The sequence below is a fragment of the Platalea leucorodia genome (genome assembly GCF_965183815.1).
Source record: "Platalea leucorodia genome assembly, chromosome: 6".
Taxonomy (NCBI): domain Eukaryota; kingdom Metazoa; phylum Chordata; class Aves; order Pelecaniformes; family Threskiornithidae; genus Platalea; species Platalea leucorodia.
Window position 1 is genome coordinate 61,158,036 of NC_138828.1, and position 26,913 is coordinate 61,184,948.

General features: G+C 36.8%; 1 protein-coding gene across 2 annotated transcripts in view; it reads right to left on the reverse strand.

Moving 5' to 3' along the window:
- Positions 1 to 3,759: 3,759 nt before the first annotated feature.
- FAM114A1 (family with sequence similarity 114 member A1) overlaps positions 3,760 to 26,913 on the reverse strand; it is a gene marked incomplete at both ends in the record, with an annotated part of 32,660 nt that continues 9,506 nt past the window's right edge. For both annotated transcript variants that reach the window (XM_082315237.1, XM_082315238.1), the window contains 11 exons: positions 3,760 to 3,861; positions 5,450 to 5,503; positions 8,222 to 8,294; positions 9,574 to 9,713; positions 10,977 to 11,144; positions 12,295 to 12,380; positions 17,397 to 17,520; positions 19,814 to 19,966; positions 21,758 to 21,892; positions 23,637 to 23,743; positions 23,910 to 24,023. In XM_082315237.1, coding sequence (XP_082171363.1) covers positions 3,760 to 3,861; positions 5,450 to 5,503; positions 8,222 to 8,294; positions 9,574 to 9,713; positions 10,977 to 11,144; positions 12,295 to 12,380; positions 17,397 to 17,520; positions 19,814 to 19,966; positions 21,758 to 21,892; positions 23,637 to 23,743; positions 23,910 to 24,023 — 1,256 coding nt within the window. The remainder of the gene's footprint in view (positions 3,862 to 5,449; positions 5,504 to 8,221; positions 8,295 to 9,573; positions 9,714 to 10,976; positions 11,145 to 12,294; positions 12,381 to 17,396; positions 17,521 to 19,813; positions 19,967 to 21,757; positions 21,893 to 23,636; positions 23,744 to 23,909; positions 24,024 to 26,913) is intronic.

A 26,913-nucleotide genomic window follows, 5' to 3' on the forward strand; every position in this document is an offset into this window, starting at 1 on the left:
AGAGGAAGATATGGCTTCAGCGGATGATCTAAGCAGCATGAAAAAAGTGGAAGAGACAGTTCTTTTGTTCAGCTGTCTCAAGCAATGGATGCCCGAGTGTAGGAGCAAATCATGGGGAAGAGATGTTTACACATGAATACATTATACCCTAAAAAGCAGCAAACAACTTACAGCTTGCTTTGTTTGCCTAAAAACATAAATAAAAAAGCAAATACCTTTAATATACAAATACAGCAAATGACTTGTCTCTTAGTTTACTTCTAGCTCATCCTTCAGTGATGACCTGTAATAGTGGATCACCGGCAAGGCTGTAGGTACGCAGACATTGCTTCAAGGTTCATCTTGCTACATTTCACAACTTAGCGAGTGCAAAAGCCGCCCTCCTTTGTCTCTGCCTAAAAAGGTGTGCTCAAAAGTGAACGGAATGCCACGAAGAACAGATCTGCTCAAGAGAACAGGTAATTTTCACAGTCTAGGTTATTGTTTAAGTAAGTATTTCAAACCTGGTAGTTTGACACGTACCAAGGCACACTCGGTGTACTGACCTGGAAAAAGGCGGTGATGAAAGACCGAAGAGTCTCCCTTAGCAGTTTAAGGCAACGTCTGTTTTTGTCAGACTCAGTAAAATCACACTCATCATTCCAAAGGTAAATCACAAAACCAGAAAGTGAAAGACTTCACTGAGGACATCCTCCCATCACATTCTTCTTCAAAACATTCTTTTTTAGTATACTGTCTCAGTTCTGTATCTCAAATGATTTATTTGACTGATGGAAAAATACAAACCAGTGTAAACAAAATATCCTGGTTACATCCACATAGAACTTTCCTACTGAAATATTATTTACCTAAAATTGATTTAAAGATGTAACATTCAGTTTTCCTAGGACAAGATGATCACATCTGAGATCCAACGGAGTATCCCTGTGCTCATATTCTGCCCTATTTCCCTTCCTACATTGTATGGATGTAAATACTTAAAGTCCACACGTTATTTTTTATAGCTTCTTTTACTTTAGGGTAAGGTACTTTATTCAATACATACATAATTTAAGCAAGACCGTGAAACCTCTAGTAAGGAATATCTCAGACAAGCAATCTTTGTCTTAAGAACGCCCCTCAATGATTTCAAACATTATCCCCTGAGGCTTCTAACACTATATTGTTCACCCTCTGCTAAAAGGCACCACTATTAGTCAACACATTTTTCTGACAGTTTTAACACTATATATTCTGCACTGCATTTCAGAGAGAAAAAAGATCCATATGAAAAAGTAACTAAAATCATTTATATTTGAAAACATTAACTTGGCACACGAACAATATGAAACAGCTGCTGCTATGTTCTATGACTCATTTGGCAGTAATACCACGTTTACAGGTACCTGATGCAGAGCTCTACTCCAACGTGGACAGAAAGGCTTCTTGATCAAAAAATAATGATGAAATTAAAGCAAAAATAAATCCAGGATGTAATGGTTGATAGGTGAAAACACTAGACTTTTCTTGACAGCCTTCATTTGAAAAATAAACAAGCTTTTAACCAGGTATTATATTCTGCTTGCCAGCATAGAACAACAGAAAAACCTGCTTTAAACAAAGAGGCCTTTTTACAAGCTACTGAATGCTTTCACTGATGTCCAGATCTTTACAACTGGAAATGGCTCATGATGAAGTGTATGGAGCAAGTACATGGTCCTCAGCAACCCGCACGGAGGAGCTGTTCTTCTGGGTTAGAGTGGGTATACAAGAATGACCCCGGCCAGGTAAGTACAAGCGCGAGTCTCTCCCAGCAGCCAGAGAAGGCTGCTAGAGAAGAGTACGTTTATTCCCCGCAAAGTGCAGAAGCCAGAGGAGCGCTGGGTATGATGCAGTGCTGTGCATCAACTAACCATTATTTTGTAATCCACTTTTGAAAAGATGCTTTCAGAAATAAAGCAATGCCAGATGTAGAAGCATCATGGATATAACGGCTGGTGGGAGCGGTATCCTGCCTTTGGGCTAGTGAGTCTGCTTACCAGCTGCGTTTTCCCCTGCCCCTCTTTTTCCCATGCTGTAGTAATGTTAGCTGTTCAATACGGCATAAGTACCAATGAATGTCAAGCTTCCTTGGCCTTTTCAGATGCCAAGGGGCTTCCTTATTTTTGTGCACGTTGCTGTAGGTTTCTTTTTACGTTCTGTGCAAATGGATTTGAATAATGTACCCCTTCGACGTACCCAGACAGATACCTCAAATCTATTAAATTACAGGGTGGCGGACAACAGATTTTGCGTAATAAACCTTATTTCAGAGACAGTGAAAATTTCATCTCTAAGTAACAGAAGATGGAAAAGTCACAATGTACGTGCCAGCAGAAGAGGGACCACGATAGTGTAAGACACAAACGGGCCTTTCTGTCCTCTCTTATTTGGACTCAGAAAAGTTACCATGTGCAAAGCAGATACATGGTTTCTCATTTCTGACAAACAGGATAGTATTTCCTCATGCTCTATTTCATTAATTTTATGATGTATGAACTATGCTTCTATGATTAAACATATTCAGATGTTAACTACAATTAAAAAGCATTACAACTCATGAGTGTATCAAGAGGAAAAAATAACAAAATAGCTGAAAGAAACGTAATAAACAAGGCAAATCCAGGAGAACAGGCTACATAAAATATTGGAAGGTTCTTCCTGTCCAGGAGGTAAACTAGCCTAAACAAACTCTGAGGTTCACAGCTCAGGATTTTAAGCGAAGTGTTATTATGAAACGTCATTCCTGCTGATCATTTATGCTCTGCCTAGCTACTGCCTCAGAGAAAAGGTGATCGCTCTGACGTGCAACCTCCCCACCCAAAGCAACTCTAACTTCTTTTCACAACTTCCTCTCTATGCCCCAAGACTGTATTTCTGAATTGTCAGTATCAGTAACTCCATTTGATAAAAAGGTTCATAATGTTTAAAGCCCAAATTAAGCCCCAAAGTGCTAACCCGGTAACACATCTGAGAGGAGATTATTTTGGGGGTGTTCCAATTGCCAAAAAAAGGGAAATTTTCTATTCCTCACATAGATATAAATGAATATAAAATTATGGGTCAGCAAATATAGAGCTTTACCTGTACTCTTAACTGGCTCAGAAAATTTCTTTTCGGTATAATTCTGCATGCATATCCCCCGTGATTTTAATTTATTAACGTTAATGCCTATTACTGTACAACTCTTGCAACACAACGTGTTATGTAAGTGGTACAGATTATTATGATGTTACTATTTGCTAGTGTAAAAATATTTAACAAGCAGAACACTACGATAATTTGTTCATGTTGGCTAAAATTAAATACTGAAACCAACTTTTGAGATATACATTTTTAACTGACAGGATGCAAACAATGGAAATGGTCATTTGGGCTGAAATGTTTTACAAAACTTTACATTCTCATTTGCTTCATACATCGTCTACAACTGAAAGGGTCAACATTTAGACTCCGTATTTAAGTCAATGCTAATATCAATAAACTTCAGTTTAAATTAATGCAAAGGATATACTCTAATGGAAAAGAAATTACTCACTTTACTAACTACTTGTAAAGTCTAAAAGTCTGAAAGAGTTTCAAGATGTTGTTCAATATTCTATGTGCAAAACCGCATTTAGTGTCTTCAAAGGACTCTAAGTGGCCAGGCATCTCTCATACCATCCTGCCTATCTGCATACATTAAAGACATTAGGTCTGTGGTTTCTGCTAAGCCCCGTGGTGACAACTGCTGGGAAACTGTCACTCTTGTGCTTTCAAACAACTGGTCTGGATATGTGAAATTTGTAGAACTGGAAGCAATAGCTGGAAGGCATCCTGAATATAAGTGGTACTGTTGCAACCCTAATGGGGAGAGAAAACGTGGTTCGTCAGTACAGCTATCATGTATTTCAGGAATTACATAGTACTTTTTAAATAAACTTTTTTTTTTTTTAACATCCCATCATGCTATATTAACATACGTATTCACACATGATTTTAGTATCTGTAGATAACAAAAATGATAAATTACAACAGTTTACAGCTAACAAGGATAGCCTGAATCACTATATGAAAATCTGATTTCCCCTCAGTTTGAACTCTTGGACAGTTTTGTTTTTAATGTGAGTAGAATAAAATTCCAGAGTGTTCAGAAGTAGATTTGACTTTTTAAATACAAACCAGCTAGTCTTTTCATCAACAGAACTAATTTTGAATTCGCTGTAGGTGGAAGAAGTGTCACTGAAATTAACAGTTTGAATTATTATAATGGTTTTAACACATAGGACTATTTTTGGAATTTCTAATACTGAATGGTATAGCAGCTTGTAATTCTCCATGAACCTAGGCTGTGCTAACACATATTTGTATACAAATAGGGGATTTAAGAAGTACAAAACATTGTATTCCACAATTCTGGACATTCACAGATTTTGCAGTCCCTGGTGCACAGAAAGATACATCAGCTGCAACAGCAAATTTGCCCTATAACAAAAGAAACCGTGTAGTAATCTTTACTACAGCTCTATTCAACTTCCCATGATTTTCCTAAAGGTATTGTTAATTCAGTGAAAAATTGCTTATTGTAAAACAATCTTTTCCTCATTTTTAAGGGAACACAGCTATTAGATACACAATGACAATTTGTAGACACTACTACATGTTTCTTTATGTTTAAAGAGAAGTGTGATCTAGTTAGCAGAGTTAAAGGAATTCGTGCTGCAGATAGTACACATTTTAGTACTTTCTGAGAATATTACTCCCTCTTGACCTCTTCTCTTCTTGGTAAAACTGAGACACATTTTACTCACTGTGCTTTTCTGATGAAAAATAGCTCATAGGGTCTAATAGAAGAGGTCACTCATAGATCACGGTGTCTAATAAAAGAAATCACTCATGGACATTTTGGTGATGTCTGACACATGGTTTTCCATGTGCCGACCAAGCCTGCCGCTAGACTGTGAATCTTTGTAGAAATCTAAATGGCCATGAATGGGAAACACTGTAGCATACCTGCAACTCCAGTGTTAAAGAAAAGAGAAGTCTGAAACTATCTATGAATCAGAAATACCCTGCAATATTTGAACGAGGTAATGGAACAGTAAGAATAGACTTATCCCAGGCAACCTGTGAATAGGTTAGAAAAGGGCTAAACAGCACATTGCAAACTGCCTGCTGTGCTCTGACCAATACAGCAGCAGAACTGAAGAGCTGGCCAGTCTCACTCCAGTCATACAGTTCTTAAGAACCCTCCGTAAATGCAGTATTACTACTATAGTATTTGTGGGAGAGGCTGAACACAAAACCGAGAGGTTTATGACGTGGCATTGAACAGCCAGAATGATATTGTCATTACTTTTTATATAGTTTTTTCTTCCGACATAAATGCGACTGTTTCATTTCAAAATCATTTTACTAGAACATTTCCTAATGTGAAAAAGTGAAGGCTTACCTCTAATAGCACACTGTTTATGATGGGGTTAAGAACCTCTGCCTTCATACTGCTCTGTAAACCAGAAAATAGAATGAAATGCCAGGACAAGAAATACATTTAACAGAAATATACTGATCTCTGAGAAGCGGTTTTATGAATTCTATAAAGGTCTTGCTTCACCTTGATTCTTATTCATACTGTTTATCACAGTATCCTGATAACTGTGTCTACATTTCACACACACTTCAGTAGACCCTATGTATTTCTGTCACTGAGTACAATGAACTAAGATGGGCCCAGGGTTTTACTTTTTCATCCATTTATGTACTGCAGAGTTTCAAATTGCCTGGTTTCATATGGATGTGAGATTTATGTGATGACATTGTCTGTCCATCTGTCTGTCGGTGCCCTTTTCATCTCCCCCAAATTTTTTTAACCCCTTGCTCATTTTCAAGGAAACAAGAAGGAAAAATACAGGTCAGAAGGAAAACAAAGTTCTTAGAAGTTTCACAGATATCTGTGGTTAGGAGGAAATGAAAGGCCCAGATTAGCTCCCCCGCAGAAGGGAAAACAGGAGAAACTCAGATCCCCAAACTGGAGGCAGTATTTGTTGAGCTGGAACATGCAGGCTGGCCAGTAAACATAGCTCAGCATGCGCAGCATTCTTCTCAACCACCAGATAGGAATAAAGATGGGTACAATGAGTAGTGACACTACTAGAGGCTAGAAAACCAAGATTCGTCAGCTCCTCTGCTTTTTAAAATGGCAAAAGTTCTTTCCTTTTTTTTATTCTCACTGTTCTTTGCATTGTGTTTTTTAGAATGGCAGTAACCTCCAGCAAGAGCTGCTTGCTTTCACTACCGAACGTTGGACTTTATTAGAACAAAGGAAACACAATACTGATTAATTTAACTGAAGGACTTCCGCTTACAAGCTTGTAGCTTTCTTACTACAGATTTAAAGAAACATTTAACACCTTAATTTTAGTTTGGAGAAAGATGGCAGAACAAAGGGAAGATGGTTAGAGAAAAGAAGAGCAATTTTACTGCCAGTTACTAGAAAATCCATTACGCAGTGCACTGTTTAGTTGATTGTCAATAAACTGAAACAGATAGAGAGCAGCATCAATTAAATACTATTGATTGCATGAATCAATAAGTTAAAGTTTGAAAGAAATCTTGCGTAGCAAGCAAAGCTGTTATTTCTTACTTCTGCATTACTGCTCACTCAGAAACAACACCAACATTATAGACTATGTGTACAGCCAGCACTACAAGTAGTGTCTGAATTATACAGATATAACTATAGGGATGGCATAAGTTTGAAAAAACCCAGTATTTCCTGTCCTAAGCCATTTCTCAGTTTTCTATGAGTTAATGCACTTTGCAGGATACTGGAATGTGTTTGTGAACCCGGGTGCTGTCAGCAGGTTAAGGAGGAAGCTGAACCACTGGGACGTGCAGGAAGATGTAGATTTTCTCCAGCCCTGCGCAACAGGTGCTCCTTACTTTCCTACTCATCACGGTGAGCAGAAGGCCCACATCTTCCTCCAAAAGCTTACAGGGATGGGGCAGCACATAAAGATCACCAGACTGCCCTACTAAAACTCTCTTCTAGAGAGTATTTTGGCAGTGGGAAGTGCCTTTGTACTCAATTTCTTATGTGTCCACACAAATGTCCACAAAAACAATCTGGTCCTGAAAACTGAGTACGGAGTTGGTAAGAACAAAACCTAGTGCAATGCTTATGAAAGCTTTAGTTTCCAATTCTCTGAGCTGGACCAGCTTAATATTTCATGTGCAATTTATTTTTATATGTCTCTGCATGTATTTATTGCAAGTGTCACACAAAGCTATGCTAAAATACAATCCCAAAATGCAAAATAAGCAGTTTCTCCCAGAGTAACAGGAAGGAATGTAAATTATTCAGAATAAAAGCAGCCCAATAAATCATGTTCTCTACAAATAACGCTGAAAAAACTTGCTCAGAGATGTGCTGGAAGAGCTCATGGGAGAACTGGGAAAATTTCCTTTGATGTACATTCACGTTTTCATGGAATAATCAGGAGAGCCTAAGTTTGTTCTTCTCCGACGTTTACAGAACAATTTCAGCAACAGCACAATTTTTGCCTCTGGATCCTACTAGAATACTCAGATGTCAGTCATCTTTGAAACATCTTGAAAGGCAGGATACTATTTCTAGCAAAGAAGTTCACAGATAAATGGATGTTCCTAAATGGAATATCTTGAGATACAAGACAGAGTGATTTTTTTTTAAGATGGACGACCAAACAGATTTTCTAATCTCTTAAACCTTTTGAAAACACAGCGGCCCTAGGCCAGGGGATTTAGCAAAGGCTAAGAAGACAGTTTGTGAAACCATCTTACGGTACTGGAAGTATTATCTGTTAATGACTTCTACACAAATGCATTCAAAAGGGATAGGCTGCGTAGAAGAAAATATCTTCAGGTTATGGGACTTCAAATGTGGGACCCTTTCAGTACAAGAAGATAAGAAGGGCTGAGTGGTGATGAGGAAAAATGGGAAATAGTGTCCAGAAAGAGACATTTTAGAAGGCAGGGGACACACTGCAGTCTACCAAGTATTATAAACTTTCTCTGCAACAGGGAATCGGCTGTAAAAATGCTCTGTGTTCTTGATCTGAGGAAAGAAGTGCACTCCTTGCTGGTACCTCATGTAAAGCCACCGGACGCGGGCAATAATTCCTCTTTCAAGAAGTGAACTATGTTAAAAAAAGCCCAAATGCTACAGAAAATGCTGTTATCTTACCCCAGCTGCTGTTAAAGAATCGGAAAACTTCTTTGATAAAGACGAAACTTCATTGCACATGGCACTTGTTAAACTGGTTTAAAAAGAAGAGAGACAAATATAAAAATACACCCTTGTCCTGTCAACGGATAAAAACCCTATGACTGTCCCTGGCACAAACTTCATCTTAGACGCCAGGAATGTTCGTAAGGTAATTTTGCTTCTAGTAATTTTTTAAATATTTTGGGGTAGACTTTGTTCATTATACAGTTTTTATATTCCTCCACTGAAAAATTCATTGCTGACTACAGCAGCAAAATGATGTCACGTTGGCTCAAACACTAGTCTTTTTTGATAGGGCAAGGTTTCAGTTTTTTAAATTCTAAACTTCTAGTTTAACTATTCTCTTTCTGATGATTGCAGCAACACAACTCCTACAAATACTGTTGGAAATAAATCAAACTTTAATGAGAACAGTGAGAAATTTCCTATCTAAGCAATAAAATATCTACTCTGTAATAAAAGAGGAAGTACCCTTGTGGTTAAAATGCGAGAGAACAAGATCTATTCCTAGATCTTTCACTGTTTTGCTAAACATTCACAAGTGCATCATATAGAACCTCATCCTGCAAGGTGCACCATACCTTAGCTCTAATTCTGAAAAATACTTGTTCAAGTACTTTGTTTTAGACTGAAGTGTTCCTGTGGACTTTGCTATTGTTACTAGCATTCCTAAAGATAAACACTTGCTTAAATACTTTACTTACTTAAGACTCAAGTGCTTACAACATCTTGACATTAAAACCCACTGAAATCAGTAGAATGGATTACTACAGACAGCTTGAGATCTGAATTTTGAGTCCTACTAGATAAACTGGCTTCTTGAATTTATCTATGTTTTGTCGTGGTTTACTACAAAGTTGCTGACAAATGTGGTCTTATCATTTAGAACTACAGATTGATTTTTGTATATTTTTGGCAGATAAACACTAGATAATGAAACTGTATCGGCAGATAATAAGACTGCATTATGCACGCTAAAAGCAAATTCTATATATGCTAGCACAGTATCTTTTGCAGTGGGAACAGGAAACACGACCCAAATTAGCATGCACATTCACTTGCTGGAGCAGAAACAACTTTCAGCCTGTGAACAGGTCGTGCTTTTGTAAACATACATATGTTAGCCATGTCCAAAAATGACAGGTAGCCTATGTAACTTGATTACATGAGAAAATATAGCACCAGGACCCCTAAAGCCAATGCTGTTTGTTGATCCATGAACTTACTGTGCCTTTAAGTGCCAAACGCTGAACAGAACTTCAGTTTTAAGCAAATGTCAAATGTTCATATATGAAGTACATAATACTCACTTTGTCAGTACTTCTGCTTGATCTTGAGCTGTTTTTTCTACTTCCTGCCCATGTAGAATTAATTCTGCTACTTTATGAAGCTGTTCAATACAACGAGCAGTTACCTCAGCCAGACTTTCAATGGACAGCATGTAGATTTCCTTAAATTAAAAACAGGGACTAATATAATCAATAATAACAACACTGATAAATATACATATAGATGTATACATATAAAATAATTTGAAACACAGGAGCCCACCCCGCCCCAACTGGAAATACCACCACATACATAGTGAAGTAATATCAGCCATAATGTCATCCTCACAAACAATACTGGAAAATGAAATATCCACAGATTATAAAATATAGACCTTATTAAGAACAAGTCTACCATTTATTTGGATGGGAACTAGGTCAGGCTCTCAGATTTTCCAACATAGCACTTTTAAACCTAGTCCTAATGAATACAAAGATCCCTTAACTCTAGAATAAGTCATAATTACTTTCATATGGAGCCAAAAGTATTGAGTCATCCCTCAGATGAATCTCCAGAGTAGAAATGGATAATACTCCCAATTAAAAAGTGGCTTTTATCAGCAATGATACAAAATTCTACCTAGCACTATGGTGTTACAGCTTTCACAAGCTGATGCCAGCTGGAAATCTGCAATCGCATAAAAATCTGTAATATATACAGTGAAACTCTGTCTCCTTCTTTGGACCTTTTTTGTAAGGAAACATGACTGATAATTTTTTTATTAGAATTCATTCAAAAAATCTTGACAAAGATACCAACCACATTTAATATTGCTATAACTTGGCATAAAATATTCAATCACAAGTAACCTTATCAACAAGAGGGGTTGTCCAAATGGCCACAATACTTTTAGCCTTAAGTGCTTTTCTTTCTTCATAAAGAAAATGGACACTTGTGAATTACCTAAATATTATTTCTGTTTTGTCTGTTTGTGATTTAAACTGTTTAAGAGTTTAAATAAAGTTTGAGATTTTTTTCCGTGTATTGTCACTGGGAGAAAGAGATGCCGAGGAATGTTGAGATACGACTTTCAATGTGCTATTGACATTACACCCCAGAATCCCTCAGCTCACTCTGTTGTGTATACACATGCATACACACAAAAACATAGATATAAAAAAATAAAAACAATGTGATAGGCAGAGGACCTGCTACTTTGATACTTACTTATGGGAACAGACTAACAACAGTAAAAATATTTATGTAGGTTAGTTTCCTATTGGGTCTACAGTAAACAGTTATATATTAATATTTCTTAATACTTCCATGAGTTTAAAAAATAAGGACAACATATAAAACCAACACACAAAGGTAAAGAAGTAATCTTATCAAACAAAGTATGACAATTTGCTTAATGAAACTTATCCTCCAGAAGCTATTTTACCTCCACAGTTTTTTTTTTATCTACTTCTGTTTTATCACTGTCAATTTTATCTTCTTTTTCAGTCTTTTCTTCACCAGGTTCTCCAGGTTTTTCTTTTAGCTTCTCTTCTATGTCTATTGGGGTGGAAAAACTGGCTTCTTCCAGCCATTCATGAGCTTTTTTCCTAGCCTGTCAAACAAAGAACGCAACCCCAAAGTTCAGTTCACATAGGGATTTCAAATGATGTTTCTGGACATTAATTAACAATACATTTAATTACTTCCTTTTTACATTCAGAAGTTTAAACATATCAAGCCTCTGTGTGGCACTTAGTTAAGTGTATATTTAAGAAACTGGAGGGAGAAGCATTTCTGACTGCATAAAGATGGATCAGCCAGGGATCATTCCTCTACAGGTATATTCCTAACCAACGCATAAAGTTGGCATTAATACCAAAGTTACTAATATTTCAGCTTTATGAGGTATCTTTCAAAGGAATTCACATAGAAATAATTTTCCCAAATAAAAAAATAAGAAGGTGGTATAAAAAAAGAAAAAAAAATATTGGAGAGGTAAGAGAGACGTACTAAATTCTTAACGGAAAAATAAATAGAAAATCACTGTATCTCCAGCTGCCTTCTCAGGCATCAAAGTAGATCAGAGTGGAAAAGCCTTGAAGTTTTATACAACTTCAGACTACTGTTATGGTTAGTAGGAAATGTATGATGTCTCTTTTTCAACATGAAGTCAAAATATGTTAAGACCTAAGCCTAAGCTAGTTATCCATAGTCTATCTATGTAGCTAGAGAGATAAATATTCGTCTGAGCCTAAGATCAGCAGGTGAACCACCTTTAAAGGGGCCTGATAGTACAAATGTGACTAGTGATGTGACTCGCTTCTAGCCATCTCACCTTTAGATGATTGAAGCTAGATGAGATAAATCCAAGACTTTGTTTCTAGCTAAGAAGGTCTGGAGAAGTCCCTCAGGAGAATAAACATGATGAGCAAGAAAAATAATTCTGAACCTGACCTTTGTTCCCAGTATGTAAGACCAAATCTGCTGTGCTCATGAACTCTGTTCTGCTGAGACATCCCTGGTTCAAGGCTTTCTAACATGACCCACTGGGCTAGCTAGTCATTGCAACTGTATTGCCTTACTAATCTCACTTCTTCTATGAAAGCTTTTCTACATTCATCATTTTAGTCCCACCCTCCTGTACTTTGCTTTCTGAACTGTCTGAACTGAGCTAGGTACTGCTTTCTGTCAGATTTCAGAACAAAGCCCTCCCTCTTTGTCTTTGTCCAAGAAACAGGGGCAGGTCACTAGCAGGTGCTAACCTTATTAAGTTTGTCAGGAGTAGCAGCAACGTGCAATTCAAACAGCAGTTCAGTGAGCATGCTGACAAACTCTTCTCCCATATCTGCTGCAAGAAAAAACAAGACAATTTCTGTTAGGGTGTTATCACTATAATATTTTACATGATCAAATACATCCAGTCAAATAGTTTCCTCAAGCGCTCTAGCACTTGAAAAACAGTGACAGTGATACAAGAAAGGGGTGTGTGGGTGTGTGCATGTATACGCTCAAACAAAGAAGAGAACAAGCAACAGAGACACCTGTACAACCAGATATGCTAGCTTGACACTTCAACTACTCTTTCCACCCCATTCTAAATTCTGCTAAGTTTCACAAAAACAGGTAAGAGGAGAAGAAGCTGCCTGATCCTGGTTGTCTGACAAAAATACACGACCCACAAAATAACCAAAGAAGAGATACTAACCTATTCTTTCAAACCAAGGAATAAAAACTGCAGCAGGGCCAGATACAAATAACTTCCAGAGGAAACATACTGCAAAACATGTTCCCTATTGCTCTGTCTGCAAACCACAGCTAAGAGGTGTGGTTTTTTTCAATTTTAAGATTGAGCTTTCCTTAAGTGAAGAATGTTTTCTGTTCTGCTTTGGAGTAATGAGCCTTAAAGAATCTGCACTTTTATTTCACAAGATTTATGAGCAAAGATAAATATCACTAGTATTCAAACTTCAACTTTATTATATATATTCCTTCAACTACCTGCAGCTGCCATATTCTAACATGGTCTAAGTTCCTAAAAGTTGGTATTTTGGTTGGTTCTGTTCATCTGCACTTACTGAGTTTGGAATCTTCATTAACATTTCCTGGTGGAATATACAAAATCCAGTTTTTTTAGCCTGATGACACTGAAAGGTCAAAGTCCCCATACTAAGCCTGATAAAAGTCCAGCTACTTCAAAAAAGAATTTCATGTCTTGCTGTATTCTCACTTTTTTTGTTCATTTATTAGGTAGTGCCAGTTTTTCCATTTTTATGCAAATCTTCAGTACTGGTCTTAAAAGCAGAAGGCCATTACTCTACTGAGTAAACTACTGAGTTTGGGGATTTTGGTGGAACTGTTTACGGTCCACAGTACCTTGCAACATGTGGAAAGGTGGTGGAATCTGACACCCAGATTATACTCTCTGAGAGCAAAGGACATCTCACCCTTGCTTATAGAGTGCCCATCTTTGGTGCTATAAAATAAATAAGTATTTAGCACAAAGAACTCTTCACCTGCAATCATGAAGAGACTGAGCTTTCCTCTTAACAGCAGGGGAACAGGTCAAGAAGATTGTATTCTGGCACGCCAAAGAGATGCAGAGAGTTCACTTCATTGCTGCCCTTATCAGTAAATTTTGGCAATAGGATTTTCAGGTTTTGCAATACAACACCTCTTGGTTACACTGAATTCACTTGTTCTTAAAACAATGCCGAATTGTTTTATAAACTGCAGCATGCTGAAAACTGATAAGCAGTTCACTGGATCAATGCAAAATGACCAAGATTGTTGACAACTGGCATATTCAATTCAATACTCACTTTGGTTACCAGCTCCCTTTTAACCTCACATATGAAATTTTTGGTGTTAATGGCTTTCAAAATATAAGTAAAGCTACTTTTTCAGATATTCTCCTCTCATCAAACAACTGAAAGGTAAAGACGATGCAGTGAAAAATACATGAAAGTGTTGCATAATCAGAGTGAGAGGAAACATTAGAGAGAAAGGTATGCATTAGGCTTTCTCCTACTTGTGTCAGAAAATATATTTTCCTTTTCTTTCTTTTCATATTGATTTTGCACCTATCTGACTGTTAAGCAAAGACGCAAACCCCGCCCCCGATTCCAGTTTCAAAGTTGCCAAGAACAAAGCCTAGCCCCAGTACCTTCCCAAAACAGTCCTCCAAAAATCACTGCAGTAACTTCTCCTTGTGTAGGACTGAAAGTGTTTACGGTAGAAACTAAAAGCAGCACTAACATCTCTGAATGAGATCCTGAGAGTCTAGGATAAGAAGGGATCCTGACAGTTTACATAAAACAAATAGCCACCCTTTTCAAACACTTGAATGCAAAGTACTAGTTCTCCTCCCAGCTAGTCTTTTTTCTGCTGAATATTTATAGTGCTGACAAATGACACCATATAAATAACATGACTTTGATGACAAGAAAGTAGTAACAAATTAACAATAAGTGGTAATTAACTTGTTTTCAAATACTGCTCAGTGGCTAGATAAGATTTAACATTTTCAAACACCATTAGTTAATCTTTGACATTTTTAGGGGGTTGGCTTCCTTCCATAAAGTAAAAAAATACAAGTTTTATTGAGCTAGGAAGCAAAAGTCAAAATCCTACTGAAGGCAAGTTAGCTGTAGTTTTAAACTGTTTAGCAAGCAGGATTAAAACTCAAAATACCTCCACAGAATTTAACATAACCTGCTAGCTCTTGCCAAATGATGTTTAAAATTTTTGGTAACATTAAACACAGACCATTTTCTTAGCGTAAATAATTATGCCACAGAAATATGCCTGAGGTCCCAACAAGTCACTTCAGGTAAACAATTCCATTTTAAAAAAAAAAAATCAACTCAAACCTAGACCCTAAAAGATCAACTGTGCTCCCAGAAGGATACATATCAATGGTCCCAGAAAGCTAAACTTATTTGTAAAATATGACCAGAATTCTAAGCTTAGTCAATAGCAAGTCACTGGAACCCAACTTAAACTATGTAAAAATTGACAAAATAAACTATCAATGAAACATTAAACTGTTCAATAGAACTGTGCTTCATGAGGGGAAATGGACATGCAAATCACATACAACATTACATGGGAAGGTGCTGGATATCGTTTTTGTCTAAAAATGGCAGACAATTGCCATGTAAAGGCCTATTAATGGAATTCTTTAAGTTTTATAAGGTTTTATGCATTTGCTGCATAAATGCTCTTAATAAAAACACTTAAGATCCTGTGCATTAAGAAATTCAGGAAAAAGTCTGTTTTCCCTGACTCAGGAGGATCATAAGAAGCCTTCATTCACTCTGACAATATTTTAATGAAGATAACCCATTTTTGTGACTACCCAGACTAGGACACTGTCTAGAAGGGACATGTCAAAGCACTATACAGTGTTAAGAGCACTGTCAATGCAGTGCTGCATGTACTATGGATTATGGGCGAGAGGCTGAAGAAAGAAGTAAAGGCCACATGTCCCAGGTTAGGAGCCTGACCACAGAACTGTAGGCTCAGCCCTAACAGAAAGCTGCTTTGAGAAGTGATTAACCTTTCTATTCTTTTGGTGTCCTCCAGTGGAACTAAAATTTATCCAATGTAATATTAATAAATGAAATTTATCTGTAGTTCAAATACTAATAAATCTTGAGCCTGATCGCACCAAAGGACATGAGTCATTTTGAACTGCAGCCTGAAGTAACACCCGTTCAGCTGTAAGGTGGAGAGGACGGGTATGTGGTTATTATTTCCTCTGTCAGAGAGAGGAGGATATGTTTCACTGCTGACTGGTTTGCTTTTGCAGGGGAAAATCTGCAGTACACTCTGGTTTGATCTTTTTTTTTTTTTTTTTAGGGTGCTCATTGCCTTGGTCCCAGCCTATTTAAAAGGCCAGTTAATGTTTCAAGGAGAATCATCAGCAGCTGCACTTCACTGAAAAAACAGAACTTCTGTCTACCAGAAAAAACATCACTATGTGCAAGAAACAGAGCTTTTCCTGGGGGCTGGTTTCAAAGCAAGGAACTATTTCCCGCAAAAATTAAGAAACATCAGACATCTCATGAATCCTCACTCTTAAGCAGGTCATACACTTTCTTGACTTCTGTTTCTCACAACCCCCAGAGGAATGTGGGGTTTTAAAGAGTAACAAGGGGGAAAAAAAACCAGCACAAAACTCTAGCATACTAAGACTTTACACTGAACACTCGCTGTCCCCCCCCCCCCCCGAGAAGAAACAATAAGCTCCCTGTGAGAGACATCGGGCACACTGAGTAAGCACTGCTAGAAGAGCAGCCTGAGTGGAAAAGACTTTCCAGTTAGAACATGTGGATGTTAACACAGGTTTTCTAACTTTTCTGAAGGCTAGAGAAAGCGTACCTCACCATCTTACAAAATGTAGATTTTATGGGCAAAGCACCCCTGAGAAGATCAAGAGGATGTGGAATAAATATCTTTTTATGTTTCTGAGTTTCTGAGACACAACAATATGGTGTTCAATGGCATAAGCCAGTCTTCAGTCAAGTCAAGGGGATTGTTTCTATTAGCTAGAAGAGGTTTGGTATGGATCTCACAGGCCCGGAGACATGAACTACAGTGGCTTTAAGCTAACTTTTTATCCTTCTGTTCTCAGCCTGTTCTGGGGAATACCAAAATTCCTGACCTGCTTAAAACACCTATTTCATCCCTAACCAAAGCACCCACCCATTTCATTGTAACTTTTGTGAGCTGATCTACGGACTGTCATGCTGGTCCCATTCTCCTCAATGCTGTGCACTATGTCATAGTTACGGCACGCTTCTGCTACTTTAACTTCTTTCTCACACGCCACATGCCACGTCTTTCCAAGCAATACCTAGAAAGCAGCTTTGCCGCTAGTTTTCCAAGTGACTTTCCTTCAAAAAGTTCAGGGTTCTTAAGTTGCTTTATAGCACTCTAATCTTTTCCTTATGTAGCAAGGGAGGGTGCAAAGTGAGCATGAAGTTGCTAAACAGAAAAGCATTGCTAAACACTCCAAAACTTTCAGATCACACAATTTCATAAACAGATTCTGTAAGAAAACCTGTTATCCAAAAGGTTATTAATTTCCCTTCTTATTTTTGTTTTGCTTTCACTGATGATACAGCAAAGTAATATAATACTTCTTTACATTATATTTTCTATATCTCACACTTCAATTACCATGTAAATTCAAAATTAAGCATTTATCAGCTTCCAGAACTTTTAGAGTATTAACTTTAGTGACTATCTTATGAAGACTATTAGGATATCAGAAATTATAGTTTGGATTGTAATTTTTTAAATTACTATATTGCAGAAGCAACAATTATTCATATGGTTAAGTCTCTGTATTTCTAATTACCTTTCTGTGCCTGCACGACTTCGTCATCTGATTCCTTTGGAACAAAAATCTCTTTTATAGCAATTAAATCATTTTTCACAGTCTCCAACTGCTCTCCATCAAGTGTTGCTAAATATGACTGAATCTGTAAAAGAAGGGACAGTAAGCATTCCTAACCAAAACAAAAGCATTTCTTAAATTGCTAATTTAGAGCCTGATACTAAAATAGGCTAAGAAATGGAAACTTCCATTATGCTCAAATCTTGTCTCTAACCTTCCAATGTAGACACATTTTTAGTTCTCATCAACAAAATTTGTTGAGTATCACAACAATTACACCAGCCTTGCAAGATCATCGGGTCTCTACCTTCTCCCCGAACATTAGTTTTGAATTATAAATCTATGGTTTAATTGCAAACTGTAATAAGCATTTTGGGATTGCTTGGATGAAGACAGCAGTCAAAAAGAGCCCAGGCACAATTCATGCTTAGTCTGAGCATTCATGGGAAGAGTTGGAAAAAGAAGCCTGTTTCCCCTCCTTCAAAATGCAACCAAAATTATTGACAGTCTACCAGTCTACCTGTTCTGAAGAATGCATTGAGATGTCTTTGCACGTCTCAGGTATCTGCAAGTCCCTACATATCTAATAGGGTGCCATGCCTAAGAGGGATGGAAACAGATTCTTTGAATCACTGTTTGTTTGCACTACAGTTACGCGGTGTTAATGCCATGATTGCACTCTCTGCCTATGGAAGCCAAGAGAAATGCCTTCTCTCCCTTTGATGCAAAATTTCACTTTTAGGTTTGTTTCAAGTTTTTTTCTTTTAAGCTTGCTAGACAGACATGCAGACTGGCTCCGTGAGAGACTGAAGAAAGACATTAGTTTCTTATGTTCCTCCTTGATGTGCCCAGCTCATATGCTCAAGGTTAAATGCAAGGTAAAGTTGGGAGACCCAACTCAGGCTGTGAAGGACTACCTAGGGCTTTTTGGCCCTCGCTATGGCATTGTCCATTTCATAGGATTAACTGGGACCATTTTTAATGGAAACTTTAAAAAAAAGCTTTAAAATATTTTTAAATCCCTGCTATTAGAAGGACATAGGACATTAGCAATGCCTTCAGTCTCTCTTGTGCTCCTCCTGTGGCCCATCAGAGTGTGGCTTTTGGGCTGTTAGTACAGGTCTCAAGCTTACACTACTGTAAGTATTGTGTGTGTGTGTGTGTGTGTGTGTGTGTGTGTGTGTGTATGGTAACTGGAATATGTTCTGTGAGTCTTTTGGAATATATATCTGGGAATTGGACTTGTTGAGCCAGACAGTTGCATTCAATCCTGTTGGAGAGAGCAGGACTATGAACCAGGGGTTATCTAGGACGTAACACGAAGCACATCAGAAACCTCATAGTAGCAACCTGCACAAGTCTTCCTTACCCTGTGGTATTTAACAGTAAAAGAAAAATAGTCTTGACACATGCAATTAACCTGAACTTCTTATCTATTTATCTTTCTTGTTTTGTGGTTTTTTTTTTTGTTTTTGTTTTTGTTTTTTTTTTTGCAAAAGCAGGCCCTTGAACCTTACATGTAGGTTTTGAATTTATAATTTTGCATTTAGACATAATTGCAAAAACTAAAACCAACATGGACAGTATGTACCTAGCTGTTATTAAAATAAGCTTCTTTTATTTGTGACAGCAAATAAAACATTAAAAAAATAAGTTGGTTATTTTTTATTAAAAATAACCCAGAGAGAAAGGAGTGCTAATTACTAAAACAAAAAAGAAGAAAACATGTATTTTAAGAAATGTATTCAGAAAATTGTTTCAGTACAAAATACCACTTCTGGGAATCTACAGAAGTTCTGCTAATCTACTGTCACAGATCCACTGACAGCTAAATTCAAAAATATATTTATCAAATAGGCCTTAGTAACTTCAGCATGTTCTTCAGAGAGATATATAGCATTTGTATGCTTCCAGGAATGATATCTTTGGGTAGTTTTATGTAAGTTTAAAAACTAACACAATAAAGACGACTTAGGAATTGAATAAGTAATCTGGAATTCATTTTAATTCACTACCCTCTAGGTGTAGTAGGTCTGGAATTCCTGAATGTAAGTATCAGTGCCTGATACAAAACCAAAAGACACCAACTTCCTTGCAAATTCTGAAAAGACATCTGCATAGTGTCACAAGCTGAAAAATACACACTATATATGGTCCTAACAAAAATAACTTTCAGTTGTGAAGTGGTTTGTTTTGAGTTAACCTTGGAGTTAAAAGTTACATGTATTGAGATTGATTTCCTGAAGCCAAGGACTGACCTGTGGGACCAACCCCGCTTTCTCTGAAGTTGATGAAGAACTTACTGTTCATTTCACATGCACCTGTAGAGCAAAAATTTTTTACCAACCATTTTGATTTATACTGTCTGCATACTGTACCTGGGCTTCACTTTCATTTGACAGGATTTCCAGAGCTTCCAGATGAGACAAACCCTGGAACTCATCAAAAAGTAGTCCATAATGTGCTGTTCTTTCAACTGTAACTTGCTGGGCCCGCCTCTGCTTCTCTTTTTCTTTAGCTTCTCGCAACAGCTGCAAAAATATACATAATTCCTGTTGTTTTATAGGTAGTGCTGTAGGTATGACAGGTTTTATTACTTTCTGCTTCTGCTTGTCTAGGAAGTAGTAATAGAATTTGGGACTCTATCACACCTGCAGAGCTGAAATTTTAGAACTGAAATATCTAACTTCTTTTTTTGATAAACTTCTCTAATAACATATTTAAGTAGTATTCTAAGTGTGGTTTTCCCAATGGTAATTGCTAACCATCTTTTTTTAAAAAACAATGAACAAACAAATAATCTTGCTTATGTTCTCATAAGCAATGTCAGCTATGGATACCGTATAATAAATTTAGCCACCAATTACAAGGAAAGAAAAATAAAAAGGACTATTTCATACACAGCCTTAAAGAGTCATGCAATCCATTCCACAGACCACAAAATGGGAAGAATATTATTTTCAGGACCTACCTACTTGCATGAACAATGCACCTACATAAATATTTCATATAAAATATTTTTAGCAGATACTAAAGTCAGTTTTATGTGACAGCAGGACTGACAAAAGAGATTGGCCTAATAAGGTATGACTTCTACCAAAGGTGGGGCAGAACCATATGCCATATACTTGGGGATATTTTGGAGTGATCTTCTTACACACTTCCAATAGTGTATAAGGAGGACAGAATAGTGTATACAATAGGATCTTCTATTCCTTCCTTCTGTTACCAGGAAGGAATGGCCTCCCATATGAATTTGCTACAGTAAAGCTGGCAAATACATCTGAACTGCATCTTAAGTCACATATAAGCCTCTGAATATAGGTGAACTCTCGCCACTTACTTACACTATTCCATCATTCAAAATTTCTATGCTATTGTCTTCAGTTATTCATTTGTTACAAAAGACTTACGATGGCATTTTTCAGCCTCCACCTTCAAAAGATCACTCACAAAGTTTTATGCACAAATCACTGAAAAGGAAGCACTGCATTATGCAGCTCACGAGAACTGATTTATGTCACTTTCTGCCTCAGATTTTATGTGTGAATTCATGCATATTGTTTAGGAAGGTATTCTCAAAAGCTCATTTTAACCCTGTGGGCCTTAACACAAGTTACTTGCTTTTGGCCTACTACAACAGTACCAGTCTGTTTACACTTACAATGACCAACACTAAAGATGAAACATCTCATTAAAATAAAAATACCTTACTCCTCTCTACAAGGAAGTAAACATGTAGTAAAATTACATTTTTTTCCAATGTTTCTTGATTTCCACAGCCTCTCTCCTCTCAGTATCTGGAGACCTAAAATAATTTTGTACTGACAGCACTTATACATCTGTTTTTATCATGTCTCTGAGCTTTTAAACATATGAGTCACGACTGTGTAAGGGTACCGTTAGTTTAGATGGACATTAAGATAGAAATAGTTTTAATTCCATATGTCATATTCCAGTATGACTCATTTCCAAGGAAAGTAGTATAGTGATATTTATGCTGGAAGATATCTACCTGCAGCTGTTACAAAAACACCAACAATTTGATTCTGTCTCCAGAGTGTAGTGATATATCACCACATATACTATCTTACTAAAATCAGCTATTGTACATGTGATTATGTAGAAAAAAAATTATTTTACCTTATCTTTTGTGGTTCTGTGAAGAAAAAGAAAGTGGAGCAAATATAAAGAATAATATTTATTTCCATAAGCCTAGCCAATACCTCCTGCAATAAATAAAGCCTCTCCCTGAGGCATCTGAAATACTGGAAAAAGAATCTGAAACTGCATTGACAGAGCTGTATTTAAATAAATCCAACCTGAGACAGAGAAACTGTTCTTGCCATCAGTGTTTTGGTTCTCTTAAATCCAGGATCGCTTTCTGCAAGGACATTCATGGTTGTCTTCCCAATAAATTCCAAAGCATCTAAGCCTCCAGATAATACACTTTTCCCCTGTATAAAATAATGCAATGTGGTTATTTTCTTTCTACTTTATGCTAATATGAACTGTAAAGAGTATTGCTTTTGCCGACACCATCTTTGAACATTCAGGTCCCTAGATTTTCTATGCTTTAACTAACAATAGGATTGATACGTTTATAAAATTATTTTACTTTGTTCTGAATACATTTTAAAAAAGAAAAAAATGAACTATACAAATATTTCTAGTTAATTAAAAGACTTACACCGGAGGAAATGTAACACCTGTTGCCAATAAAAAATTTATGAATAATACCACTTTAATTTTATCTGAAGCGGCATCTAGTCTGTGGGAACGTATTTTAGATATGAATAATATGGAGCCAAAGTCCTTCATGAACAGGATGACCTTGCCTGACCTAACTGATTTCTAAAATTTTGACACTTGTGATGACGCTGGAACTGTCTATTGAAATACAGTTGTTTTTCCTGTGTCTTTGTATTAGCATTAGCCTTCACTCACAATTTTTCACATACACTGAAGAAGAATTTTCACTGGCTAAAGATTTCCATTTCAATCTGGATTATGCATCTGTCAGATACTCATATGCTGATGTAACCTGACATATAATGGAAAACCCTACCAAAGTCTCAAATGGCATTACAGGCAACTTACTGAGATCTTAAGTTATTCTTTTGCTTGGTGACGTTCATCACTGTGGTATAGTAGCCTCTCTAGGTTTGCATAAGAGCACATTTCTCTTATTTGAAAACCTTATACAATGCTCAGGTAATCTTACTGGTGCCCAGTTCTCAGAAGCCCTACGATGCTCCAGATTCTGTAACAACAGTCTTAGGAATAGTCTACAGGAATCTCCCTCTGCTCCCAAAATCTTTGATATTAGAGTGATGAGGCACTCAGAGGGAACTGGATATGCACTGAAAAAGAATTGCTGCTTCAGAAAACATGCTCAGTGGGGAGTTAGTCTTCTATGCTTTTTTAGCTGATGCTTAATCTTTCATAATTTCAAGGAAAACATCATACTGAAAAGTTCAGAGAAAAACATTTGCTATGGTAATAGTGTGTAAAAAATGTTGGGGAAGAAACCGACACAAAAATTGATTTGGAAACAGCATGGTACAGGATTTTGCAAAAGCTGAAACACAGAAAACCAGAAAAGGATGAAGTGCAACACACAGAAAATATATGGAGAGTGTAACAGGAGAGAACCGTGGACAAAAGGATTTGCCTCACTGAGTCTGCAATCAGACCACCTTCTGTGAAGGCTAATATGAAATGAGAGACTAGACAGAGAGGTGAAGGTAAGGGCCAGGGACTAACAATTCAGAGTTTAGCAGAAGTCTTAAAATAAGCAAATGGAGTATTTTCTTATTTTATCTACCTTCAAAAATGATAACAAATTTTATCATACTTTCTCTGGAAGGACTTAACTGCAAAAAAAACAGACGATGGTACGACAACTACAAAAAAGATTTCCCAAGAATTTGCAGAATTCTATATAGTTTAGGAGAAGACGATACTTTTCACTGAAACTGGTGCCAAAGTAGTACCTGACTTAGTTGTGTTTGACCTTTTTTTTTAATTTGATGCAGTTATTTTGCCATGGAAGAGACTCTAAACAGACTTAGAACAGAACTGTTCTTACCAAGACCTACAACTTAACAAACTCCACCTGTTAAATGTGACCTACAGTGAAGTTGCACCTAAAAATGATGAAGAATAACTAGAGCAGAAAGGCCCACTAAAATGACTCACTGTGTTCTGTACAGCATTAGTGATAGCTGACAACATGCCACGAGATCCAGATGAAGGAGAAGAAGGAATATGCTCAGAAGAGCTTTGATCCAGAGAATCTTCTGCTTCTAACAAAAGAAAAAAAGCAAGCTACAGCATACTTTCAACTCTACAAGTCACAAATTACAAATTACAGTAAACTGGATTCTGTGATCAAAATCTTAAAACTTTGTAGATTGGATTAATTTGGCAGTGTCAGAGAGTTTTGTCCAATTTCAGTAAACTTGAACTTACGGATAACTGGTGTTTCAGCTGCAGGAGGCTCTGCTGTTTCTGAAGATGCTGAACTTGCGTTATGAATTCCTAGGGTAGTTCCTGCTTTTTCCTTTACTGCTGTTATCCCATGACCTGCAGCAGAAGCATATTTTAAATTACATGATTTGAAAACTTATTACTAACAGTGCATAGTATTCTTATACTCCATGAATGATAACAAGAATAGCTATTAAATTTCCCTCAACTGCTTAATTTTTTTCTAGGTTAATAATTCACTTGTTCTACTATATCCAGTATATTAACTGACTAGAAATTATAAAGCTGAAATATAATACAAATGGCACTGGATTGGATCTGAAATGTAAAACTTGTTTCAGTCGCACACGTAAGTAGTTCCCTGCTTTTCAAAATGCTAAATATTCTATTACAATTAATTTAAAGAGAAATTGATGGTCCTCCTAATGCTGTAGGGTTTGGCCTAATGTAGTTTTCAGAAGTCCAGAGAACTATTAACCCACAAGTAATGGACTAGGTGACGCCAGGGCTGAGGTGAGGAATCTGTTCTTCAGCCTGTTGCATAGGTGCTATGTTAGGTAAGTATTTTAGGAATACTGACCCAGGTCCTCAAAGTTATTTCAGGATTTAAGCTCCTCATTTGCTCATTTGAAGTCAAATTCTAAAGTGTCTCTCCTCAAATCTGCTGTTTAAATATACTTTGTAAAGTCTGTTGGTGTCAGATGACAAAGACATAATTATTGTTCCAGTGGCAGCTGATCATCTACAGAGATTTTACCACCTTTACCTGATGCACACATAGTGACTCCCTAACTCTCTGTTCTATTAAAATGGTCTAGTTTAATGTAAAGAATGTATGCTATTAGTGTTTTTATTGGAATAATTTCGACAGAATGGGATTGCTTTGCTGCTTTTCTACACGGAGTTTATTTACACCAGCAGATCACATGGACTGGTAATATCCTGCTATAGGATAGGGTGGGATTGCCTGGTAGTCAGCAAAAGGAGACAGTAGCTTCCTAATCTGCATCAGCTGTAGTTGAAAAACACTGCCCTTAAAAATGACTACCCTCAAATTGTCTGCCTATTCTGCTTCTGGATATATCCACAAGTATGTTCATGATATACTTCTCTCATTACAAATGATCCAGCTAGCACATCTTCCTTAGCTGGAAGTTCCTGCACTAAGTAAACAACCAACCAGGTGAGCAATATTTCTTTCCAACACAAAATGAAATGGCTTCAGTGAACCTATTTTATTTTTTCTTGCACAGTACACCATTACTGCAGCTCACGTAAAGCTGATCCCTTCTAGCAGTAGGACAATACAGAGTGCTTTAACTATCTGCCTGCTTATGAGAAGTACTAATGACAATTTCATACTTCTTTGCTTTGTTACCTTAAACTGAACTGTAAAAAGATAATTTATTTCAGAAAAGCCATTAACACAGATGCTCAGGCAGATAGATACCTAGACATTTAAGGCATGAAGTCAAGCATATCAATTCATTAAATGTTGTCCATACTTTCCCACAATTGTGTGCACGCTCTATTAGAAAACTTCAAAGCATCGTTTCTGAGTTACATTAACTACAGCAAAATAGCCTATCACTTACCAGTGCTCTGCAGTGTTCTGAATATATATATACATATATATGTGTGTGTGTGTGTAGTCATACAAACATGCTTTTGAATATCTGATTAAAGAAAGATACAGTAAAACTATTTGAAATGGAGTAGGAAGAAGGAAAGCTTAGATTTATGATTCTATGATTTCCAGATGGGTTGCACATCAGGTGCTCTATGAATTCAGTAATAAATATACTCTAGAAAAAATGTGAAGCAGCACTACTGAAAGATCACATACAAGAAAACTGGAGTATCTGGAGGTAAACACAAAGAACAGATGTCCCCTACGGAACAGATGAGCAGAAACAAGTAATTTTCTATATGACAGCATAAGCTGCATGGGGTCCTGATGTTTGTACACTGCAACAGAGAGACTAGGCAGGTAAATGCTTTTACCCATCTAAAGCAAGTATGACCTTTGTCTATTTCATCTCATGTCTTACAAAATGTACCAGTACGTCCAACCATACAGGACATACTAGGTTATGCACCACAGTGATTTAAGTCATTGCTGGGTAACGTCTTGCCTTTTGCAAAATCTGTTCCAATGAGAGAGTGGCGTACTACATTGTCTAATCCCAATCTCCTGCACATTTTAATTGGTTCAATGAAAATATTAGCATGAATAGATTCTGGAGTCATTTATTTACTCTCCAAATTCCTGGAACTCACTCAAATAACTATTTATTGTTCTTTTAAACTAATGTAATTGATACTCCATGTCACATTCCTTTCCACTTCTGCCGCTCACAACTTTTTAAATGAGCAAAGGAGTTTTATTCTTTCCATTGACTTAATTTTTCTTAAGGACTTGACTTGCTAACGAAATATTATTGTCCTGTAATTATATAAAAAATTAACTACAAACATTAAGCAAAAATTTCTCTTTAACTGTGTATGAAAGTTATTGATTTTCAGATTAATTTTCAAGTTTTTTTCTGTATCTAAACATTTTTTTTTTTTATATTCTGTAATTTGGTTTGCATAGTTTTGCAGACAAGCTTATACTTCCAAGAAAAGGAGGCACACAGTTCCTGTACTGATATTTACAGACTTCTTATAAAAGGCAGCATTTTCAGGGCTGGGGTTACATGCACAAAAATGATAAGAAAATATTTCAGGTCAGCTAGGAGTGGATATGCTGAACTCAGCTGTATGGCATGTATGTTTGACTACAACAACAAAACCAGATGAGCTCAGAAGACCACAACTGAAGCAAGTCAGCACTGTTAGATACACATATATGCACAAACACTGCAGAATCGCATGTTGCTTTGGAAATGAAAATGATTATTTGCAATTTCAAAAGGGACAGAAATAAAAGAGGTTGTGGGAGATGAGCCTCCATTTTAGAGATAAAGGTGCACTGGTTTTGTTA